The sequence below is a fragment of the Centroberyx gerrardi genome, chromosome 10 (assembly GCF_048128805.1).
Source record: "Centroberyx gerrardi isolate f3 chromosome 10, fCenGer3.hap1.cur.20231027, whole genome shotgun sequence".
Taxonomy (NCBI): Eukaryota; Metazoa; Chordata; class Actinopteri; order Beryciformes; family Berycidae; genus Centroberyx; species Centroberyx gerrardi.
In genome coordinates this window covers 8,937,745-8,947,505 of record NC_136006.1, presented here as the reverse complement: position 1 = coordinate 8,947,505, position 9,761 = coordinate 8,937,745, and the positions used below count along the sequence as shown (strand labels likewise).

Sequence of the window (9,761 nt, the reverse complement as noted above, 5' to 3'; positions counted from 1 at the left end):
TACTGCCCTCAATGATGGGCATTGGGCTGCTTCCAGATGAGGTGTGGCTTCATATAAAAGGACGGACCTTGAGAGCCCACTGACTACTGCTGCTTTGGATCTGCACTCCAGCACACGGTAAGTTCACTTCTGAAATAATACTGAAGATCTGTAGCTCTTTAGGCATGATTACCATAAAATATATACATATATATAAAAGAATATAAGTGTATATATTTAGAGATTGATGGTCTTTTTCAGCATTTTTTCCACATGCCACGCTTTTCAGCTGCACTGCCTTCACAGGAACATTTAGCACAGTTCACTGCCATCTGCAGACAGAATTTTCTGTTCTAAAACTGCTCATACCAGCACAAAGTTTTCAAGCACTTTGAAAAGTTCTTTCATTGCTTACGTTGAGAGGGAACCTGTGTGGATTTATTTAAAGTGGGGTATATACCTTTAACTAATATTGTGGGTTTTTTTTCAATTGCAGGGTTTGGATCTGAAATTTGGAAATGTTCCCCCATAACCAAGGTAATCAACACAGTTGGTAAAAGTGGCTATATAGCCACTCATATAAAAGTGGCTTCAAATGTGTTTTGTTATGTACTTAAAGAGTAACTAAACCCCAAACCCAAATTTGTGTAAAGCCTGACATCTAATGGTAAAAAGCATGCTCCTGAAATTGCCATCTGCTATTGGCTGATCTTTGATGCCAGGTGATGCTGTCCGGCTTTTCAATGGGTCCACTTGTAATTCCACCTGGTGTACGCCGAAATTGGCCCAGGTAGGCGGAGTCAGCACTTGATATTAAAATGGGCGACGCCGCGGTGTATGCCGGATGGCCCGCTTCAACCTGCCGGCTGAGACATAACCAGCTATCTCCTATTGGCTGAGATACTGAACGGAGTTAGAAAGAGAACCAGACAAAAAACAAGCATTATGAGGATTTACGTTTTCTCTTGCAAGATGTAATTTAGCATATAATGCTTTTCTGTCCTTGTGCCAACGTGTTTTGTGTTTACACTACGCATAGCTGCTGAAATAAGGATTGTTGTTGTAAAATATACATGCAACATCAGCTGGGTGCGTTTTGCGGCAAACTCCGCCTACGCCGCCTACGTCAGGCCCATGTGCCCTGGTGTGAATAACAAGTGGACCCACAGATTTGGGTTTGGTGTTTAGTTACTCTTTAACATACACTTTTGCGAACTGTTTCATTATGGTGAATCATTTCTTTCCTTTGTGTTTGAATAGGAAACCAGTATCCGTATGGTTACCCTAACCATCCTCAGCCCATGCCAGGGGGATACCCTCACTATCCACCAGGCACCGTCCCGACCTGCCCTCCTCAGCCCTATGGGCCCCCTGGATGTGTCCCTGTAGGCCCCCCTGTAGGCCCGCCTTGTGGAGGCCACGGCCACGGACCCGGGCCTGGCTGTGGGCCTGGCTGCGGGCCTGGCTGTGGGCACGGCCACAGTCACGGACATGGCCCAGGTCATGGGCACGGGCATGGGCACGGTCACGGGCATGGCCCAGGTCATGGGCATGGGCACGGTCATGGGCACGGACATGGCCCAGGTCACGGGCATGAACACGGACACGGACACGGACACGGACACGGACACGGACACGGACACGGACACGGACACGGACATGGACATGGACATGGACACGGGCACAGGCACAGACACAAGCATGGGCACATGCATGGCAAATGCCACAAGAGAGGAAGGAAAAGTCATGGGGTAAGATTCAGCTCAGGGTTCAATTCATGTTCAATTAATTTGTTACAGTGCGGTTACAAGTGTGTTTTCTTCAGAATTCAAATAGTGAAAACTTAAAGCATGGAAAGGTTGTCCTATCCAACCAATTGAGAACTGAACAGGAATGTTGTATCTTTGTGTAAACATTGTGTAAAAGTTGTATTTTGAATTGTGTGCACTGGAAGCAAACTCACTCCAATCCTGTTGTTCAGAATTGAATCTAATCATTGGCTATAATTTTCTCAGATTTCATTTAGATACAAAGGTTCTTATCCAAGGTTCACATCAATTTGATAGTTGTCTCCAGAAATCATCTCTAAATTAAATGTTGTTTCTCTGTTGTGTTTGTCCGTCCTGTAGTCCTCCAGCAGCTCCTGCAGCAGCGACTCTGACTAGGTTAAGATTCCTGGATGGGAGGAGAGACGAGACATGGTGCCATCTGGAAACCTTCATCCTTCTACCATATAATGATCAGTTTATCTGACCTCCCTAAAGTTTGGGTATATTCATATACATTCCTAAAAAAAAAATGATTTATACCTAAATTATATTGGAGTATTTTTTTGTCAACAACTCTTTTGTCAAAATATATATAAAACTCGTGTAGTTGTCACTGGTTATATAGCCTTGTATCACGAACTAAGACAATAAATCTGAAATTGAAAATAATGTACTTTACCCATTAGAACTGGTTGGACACAAATTGCCAGTCCCTCTTCTGACAGGTTAACAGTGATGTTGGATGTTTGCTAAAATTTGTTTTAGAAATCCACTTTATGGCACTTATTTTACTGTCTCTGTTCACTTCAACGTGTTGACATGATTTAGGCTTTTATATTTTTCTTAACAACCTTGTTTACTTGTGGTTATATTAGACACAAATCATAATTGTATCTGTGATTGATTGTGTTCCTGTGTGAAACATTAGAACTGATTTCTGTGAACAATAAATGCTACTAAACTAAACTGTGCAATGTCTTGCCTTTTTATTATCCATTTCATTTTGACTCATTATTGTAATTACAAATATCATTTAAATTTCAAAATTTAAACATATAGGCTACATAGGTAGCGTAGGCTGCCGTACCAATATAAACATGTGCTTGAAACACCAAGCATTTTTGTATTCTTGTTTACAATTGTGTGATAATATACATGTGACTGTACCTCTCATGTTCTGTGTTTGAGGAGGGGAAAAGTAAACCAGATAGAATTAAAAATGTAAATAAATTCATAGGAGCTTTGGACTGTTTATTACGAATCAATTAGGCTACTATTACTATTAATTTGCCCTTGGGAAACAAGCTGAATATATGTGTACATTTCACTATTGCTTTTTCATGTTAAAAGTTCGAAATACAATTTCCGGTTCCATGTGGTGACAAAGATACATAAATAAAAATAAAAATAAACGTAGTTTTATTTTGAAAATATGGAAGTGAGAGTGGCTGCTCGGCTCCTCTCTTCAAAACACAGTCGACGTCAGAGACACTGACCAATCAGAGGTCGCTTGGTTCAGGAAGTAAACGAAAACTTGACAGCAAGCAAGAAGGCTGCTGTGCCCAAAGTGCAGCAAAATCTAACAATGTCCTTAACAATGTTGAAGTCCACTTACAGGTATGTGTCAAGAAAGACGTCTTATCCGGCGAACTTCTACGTTTAGTCGGGAAATGTTCTTGCTCGCCGAGTTTGCTAACGTTATCTAGAGTGTTTGAGTAAAGGTGAAGTCTCGTGCATGTCAGTTGGACCGGTTGGAGCTTGTTTGAAAATGACAGACTGGAAACAATGCTTGAAAATTAACTGAATACCATTTTACGGATGATCTGATAGATGGTTGAAAAGACAGATAGTCTAGAGCGAAATGATGCCCTTTTAATTGAATTTAATCTTAACTTTATGCCTTGTATAACGGTCATTGGTTAGTTAATTGGTTCAAAGTCAGTGAAACCAAAGCATTTTTCAGATGTTTAACCTCCAACTAGTAACTTAATGTTTGTCACTATTCTCTCCTGGCTGTTTTCTTCAGACTTAGGTCCCTCTGCAGATTACAAAGGATTCAAGGGCACAAGGTGAGTAAAAATATTATTTACTGATATACAGTACAGTGGTGGTTACTGCTTGCTGATGGTCCTTGCTTCACTATTCCCCATAGTTTTAGTTTAGGTTAGTTTTATTTTTATTTTTCTGTAGCAGTGGGTAGTGAGGGTTAGTTATGATTCTGGGACCTGGCTTCACTCCTGGTACAAGTATCAAATCCAGTGCTTTCTTATTCTTTTTTTTTTTTTTTTTTTTTAGCAGTGGGGGCAGTTTTCCAGCATTGGTTTGCCATCTCTTCTGAATGGCTGTAGAAGAATATTTGAAAAATTCCAGTCTGGTTTTAGACCCCTGCATACCACTGAGACTGCTCTCCTGAAGGTCATAAATGCACTTTTAACTTTTAATAATTGATGCAGGGGATTGTGCATTTTAAATTATTTTAGATATCAGTGCAGCATATGATACAGTTGATCACGTGACGTGACCGCCTTAAGCACTGGGTGGGCATTTCAGATACAACACTAGACTGGTTCAGGTCTCATCTTTCTAATAGAACATTCACTGTTTCAAAAGATAAAGATATAACCTGTGGGGTCCCTCAGGGCTCCATTCTAGACCCTACCTTATTCTCCCTGTACATGCTGCCCCTTGGTTATATTATCCAGAAACATACAGTGTCCTTCCACTGCTATGCAAACAACACCCAGCTTTACCTCACCTTAAAGCCCAGTGACCCCAGCTGTCTTGCTAGTCTCCATGAATGCCTTTCATTAAGAGCTGGATGTCTGAGAACTTCCTCCAACTTAATGATTACATATCAGAAATTGTTCTTTTCGGTTCTTTTGAGAGCCTCGGCTGACTTGGAGATGGTCATTCATGCATTCCCACAATCTCGCTTCACACTGCCACAATCTCGCTTCATTCCCACAAGAAAGCATGCTATTGCAATCTGCTATTGGCTGATCCATGACAAACCATGACAAAACAGGTAACCTACATCACAGGTAATCAAGATCAGCCTATAGCAGACTGCAGTTGCAATAACATGCTTTTAACCAGTAGATGTCAGTCCAACCTGAAAAGTAGTCTCTGTGTTTGGTTTTACTTTAACTCCCTACAAGCCAGACCGCACCCTGAGGTCATCAGGCAGAGCCCGCCTGCCTGTTCCACAGTCTAGACTAAAGACCAAAGGAGACTGAGTGTTCTCCATTAGAGCCCCTGTACTATGGAACAATCTGCCAGAGGAGCTAAGGCTAGCTAAATCAATTCAAAATTGCTTTCTGCAACAATTCTTAGATTCTTAATTCTTTGTTCCTATTGATTGACTAATTTATTAGATTATTATTGTGCTGTTTTTTTATGTGTTGTCATTTCATGCTCTGTAAAGCGCTTTGTAAACTGTTTTTGAAAAGCAGCTATACACATTTTTACTATCATTATCATCCATTTTGGAACAGATGTCAAGTCAGGCAGACGTTCTCCTAGAGAAAGTGGGTAACGCAGGTGTGATCACCCTGAACAGACCCAAAGTCCTGAACGCTTTCAACCTGTCCATGGTCCGACACATCTACTCCCAGCTCAAGGTATGATGGAGGGTTGGTTAACGCTAACTACCACTTTTTTACCACAGTTTTGATTTTCGGTGAAGACTTCCTGTAAAGTTGTTATGTTTATGTTTTCTTTGATTAAAGAAATGGGAGAAAGACGATGAGACTGACATCGTCATTATCAAAGGAGCGGGTGGGAAAGCCTTTTGTGCTGGTGGAGACATCATATGTAAGCAGTAGCACTGTGTTTTTTTTTACATGCAATAACATGACTTGTAGTGGAAATGTGTTGCTTCATTATTATTTTGCTGTTGTTGTTAATATTGGCATTTCCTCCTAGTGGTCACAGAAGCAGGGAAGGTTGGAGATCCTCTTGCACGGGACATTTTCCGCGAGGAATACATTCTGAACAATGCTATAGGTATGCTTGATGCATGACAATTACACCAATTACAATAGGTTTCTAATAGTCCTTACGCACATCCCATTTCTTTGGTGCTGAGCCAAACTGTGTACCACAGGCATTTAATTTTGTAGAGGAACAGCTCGCGACTCTTGTTGAATGCTCCCGACAATTTTATTAAATTGACACAAATTTTATTAAATTGACAATCAATTTAATAAAATTGTTGGGAGCATTCAACGAGAGTTGCGAGCCGTTCCTCTACAAAATTACACTGTTATTATCATTCGTATCTGGTAGACATTGATGCTCATTCAAATATGCTCACGTATAGTTTCACCGTGTAAAATTCCATACAGTTATACTCTATCAGTTTGTATGTTTAGGATCACAGTTTATTTTCTTCTTGCTTTGATACACACGTTATTCTATCTTTCAAGGAACCTACAAAAAACCATACATCTCCCTTATTGATGGAATAACAATGGGAGGGGTGAGTACACACATTTTTTGACAAAGTTTCTCCTTTTCTCCTTTCTCCTGTATTTATTTATAAAATGACCCACAGGCCTACATGCACAAACATACAGAGAGAGAGAAAGAGAGAGAGAGAGGGTGTGTGTGTGCAGCCTACTGTTGGCATATACAGTATCAAGCAGTATGAGTGGTGGATAGAGTTCTTTTCATAAGCCGTTTGTCCGAGCGACTTCACACTTGGCGGGTGTATTGCTGGGGACCCAAGGAAGTGCAGTGTCGGATTTGGTGCAATTTGAACACGCGACACGTTCGATATTAATAAACTTTGAATAAACAAGCGAACAGCGCTCTGTGCAGCAGCGGCGCGAACGGGCACTGCACTAGTATATTAAATAATCTAATTTTCTTTTTCTTTTTTTTTTAGTTGTTAGGATCGATTTTATGAGTCCAGAACCAGAAGCTCAGAAATGCAATCAAAGCCAACTCAAACCAGACACTATTTTGTATAAGAATGCACTCTGATATGAATAGACAGGTGCTCTTCGGAGGGACAGGTAGACTCAGACTGCAACTATTATACGTGTGTGTGTGTGTGTGTGTGTGTGTGTGTGTGTGTGTGTGTGTGTGTGTGTGTGTGTGTGTGTGCGTGTGTGTGCGTGTGTGTGCGTGTGTGTGCGTGTGTGTGCGTGTGTGTGTGTGCTATATAAAGTTAAATGGAAAATTCACCAAAAACAGCATTCACGTTGTTCCCGTGACCTTGGATAGTCCAGTTTTCTTGGTTTGTGGACATGGGTAAGCCTCTCCCAAAGCTAAACATCAGAGAGACAATTAAAAGTACAATGGAGCGAATGCAGGTTTTGTCTTGATAACATGACAGAGAGGAGCCTGCATTGGTTCACTAGAACCTGGCTATGGAAAACAGTCAAGTTAATTTCTAGATAGTTTTAAACAAACAGGTTTGTCACAAAGCGCTTTACAGAAAACAAGGGACATACTGTATAAGGGACATATAAAGCATGGATAGTAGAAAGAGCAAGTACAACACATTCTCCAAGAAAGAGGGTGTGTGTGTGTTTGTGTTAGATTGTAACCTGGGAGTAGATACGCGATAACAAGGCAAGTCTAGTGGCATTTCTGTCACCAGTATCAGTATTAGAAATAATGTGTACATTTTGTTGAAAATTGTTTAAAGGTGGATATTTGCTTTAAGAAACACAGAAAACAATATTCTTGTAGTTTAGGTTGTCACAAGGTCTCTTGACTGTGTGTTAAAGATTATATATGCCCACACACACACACACACACACACACACACACACCCTCATAGGTCATCAAACAAAGACTTGCTGATGGGCGTTTAGTTACTGCCCTCGATGATGGGCATTGGGCTGCTTCCAGATGAGGTGTGGCTGCATATAAAACGACGGACCTTGAGAGCCCACTGACTACTGCTGCTTTGGATCTGCACTCCAGCACACGGTAAGTTCACTTCTGAAATAATACTGTTGTACTCTAGGCATTATTAATAAAACAATATAAGTATATGTAAGTGTTGCACTGCCTGTTTTGGAACATTTAGCAAAGTACACTGCCATATCCAGTGTGGACTACAGTTGTTTTTTACTACATATATTGGCAGACAGCATTTTATATTCTACACCTGCTCATATCAGTGCAAAGTTTTCAAGCAGTTGTGTGAAAAGTCATGTCTTTGGTTAAGTTGAGATGGGATCTGTGTTTATTTAAGTTTGTGTTGTTTTCAACTGCAGGGTTTGGATCTGAAATTTGGAAATGTATCCCCATAACCAAGGTAATTAACAGAGTAGTTTTAATTGTTTTCTGTTCATCCTCAGTTCTTCATATGTGTTGAATGCACATTATGTACTGTGTGTGAGTGGTGAAACATCTTAAACTCTTCATTTTAAGTCCAGTGGATTTTGTTTTTATATTCTTTTTGGACATTATGTATTTAACATACACTTTTGCCAATTGCTGCATTATGGTGAATCATTCCTTTTAGGAAACCAACCCCCTGGCTACCCTAACTATCCTCAGCCCATGCCAGGGGGATACCCTCAATATCCACCAGGCACTGGCCCTCCTCAGCCCTATGGGCCCGCTGGAGGCCACGCTGGGGGCCACGCTGGGGGCCACGCTGGGGGCCCGCCTTGTGGAGGCCATGGAGGCCATGGAGGCCATGGGCACTGACCCGGGCCTGGCTGCGGGCATGGCCAAGGCCATGGCCACGGACCTGGGCCTGGCTGTGGGCACGGGCAAGGCCATGGCCACGGACCTGGGCCTGGCTGTGGGCACGGGCAAGGCCATGGCCACGGTCCTGGCGCTGGCTGCGGTCATGGTCAAGGACATGGTGCTGGTCACGGACATGGACACTGTCATGGGCACAAGCACAAGCACAAGCATGGGCACAAGCATGACCATTGTCACAAGAAAGGAAAGAAGAGTCATGGGGTAAGATCCAAGTGTACAGGAATTCAAATACTGAAAACTTAAAGCATGGAAAGGTTGTCCTTGTTATTATTGTTATTTGCATTTTTAATTGATTGCCAATGAAATGTTGAAATGTTGTTTCCCTGTTGTGTTTGTCCGTCCTGTAGTCGTCCAGCAGCTCCTGCAGCAGTGACTCTGACTAGATTAAGATTCCTGGATGAGAGAAGAGACGAGACATGGTGCTGCCTGGAAACCTTCACCTTCTACCATATAATGATCAGTTTATCTAACCTCCTAAAGTTTTGGTATGTTCATATACTGTATATTCCTAAAAAATTTGATTTACATGTGTATTTTTACAAATATTAGGCCTTCAAATGTAGACCAGCCTTTTGTCCAAATATACATATATACAGTACATATATATGGCCTTCAAGAATCAAGAACTAAGACAATACATTTGAAAGTAAAAATAATGTACTTTACCCATTAGAGCTGGTAGATACCAACTACAAACTGCCAGTCTCTGACTCTCTTCTGACAGGTTAACAGTGATGTTGGATGTTTGCTAAAATATTTTTTTTTAGAAAATCCACTTTATGGCACTTATTTTACTCTCTCTGTTCACTTCAACTTGTTGACATGATTTAAGCTTTTCATAATTTTTCTTAAGCAACAACCTTGTTTACCTAGTTATAGGTATCTTTTTGAAAAGTGCTATACAAATAAAGTTTATTATATTAGGCACAAATCATAATTGTATCTGTGATTGTGTTCCTGTGTGTATACAATCAAATTGATTTCTGTGAATATTAAATGCTACTAAACTAAACTGTGCAATGTCTTGCCTTTTTATTACATATTTCATTTTGTCTCACTATTTCTTATTGTACCCTTGGCTACTCTATATCTAATATATTTATTGTCATAAGGTGTGCATTTGTTTCACCTTTATTTACAGATGGAAGGTTGACTGGGCACATTTGCTCTGCTACACCTTGCTCCACTCCAACAATTAGACAAATTCCCACCCTGCTGCCAAGAGCAATCACCCTAATCTTATTTTGATAGCCCACATAATCAAAAAATCTTGATGTCTAA

General features: G+C 40.8%; 2 protein-coding genes across 2 annotated transcripts; both read left to right on the top strand.

Moving 5' to 3' along the window:
• On the top strand, positions 1-2,714 carry LOC144539890 (uncharacterized). Its single transcript, XM_078286171.1, has 4 exons — positions 1-117; positions 476-516; positions 1,240-1,730; positions 2,109-2,714. The coding sequence occupies exons 3-4, from the start codon at positions 1,471-1,473 to the stop codon at positions 2,230-2,232; spliced, it is 384 nt and encodes a 127-aa protein (XP_078142297.1). The 5' UTR covers positions 1-117; positions 476-516; positions 1,240-1,470; the 3' UTR covers positions 2,233-2,714.
• A 585-nt stretch (positions 2,715-3,299) lies between these two features.
• On the top strand, positions 3,300-9,243 carry LOC139928941 (uncharacterized). Its single transcript, XM_078286085.1, has 10 exons — positions 3,300-3,365; positions 3,775-3,817; positions 5,243-5,368; positions 5,477-5,561; positions 5,673-5,753; positions 6,176-6,228; positions 7,540-7,691; positions 7,982-8,022; positions 8,233-8,681; positions 8,828-9,243. Exons 9-10 carry the CDS (start codon positions 8,323-8,325, stop codon positions 9,027-9,029), a joined length of 561 nt encoding a protein of 186 aa, XP_078142211.1. The 5' UTR covers positions 3,300-3,365; positions 3,775-3,817; positions 5,243-5,368; positions 5,477-5,561; positions 5,673-5,753; positions 6,176-6,228; positions 7,540-7,691; positions 7,982-8,022; positions 8,233-8,322; the 3' UTR covers positions 9,030-9,243.
• Positions 9,244-9,761: the final 518 nt, after the last annotated feature.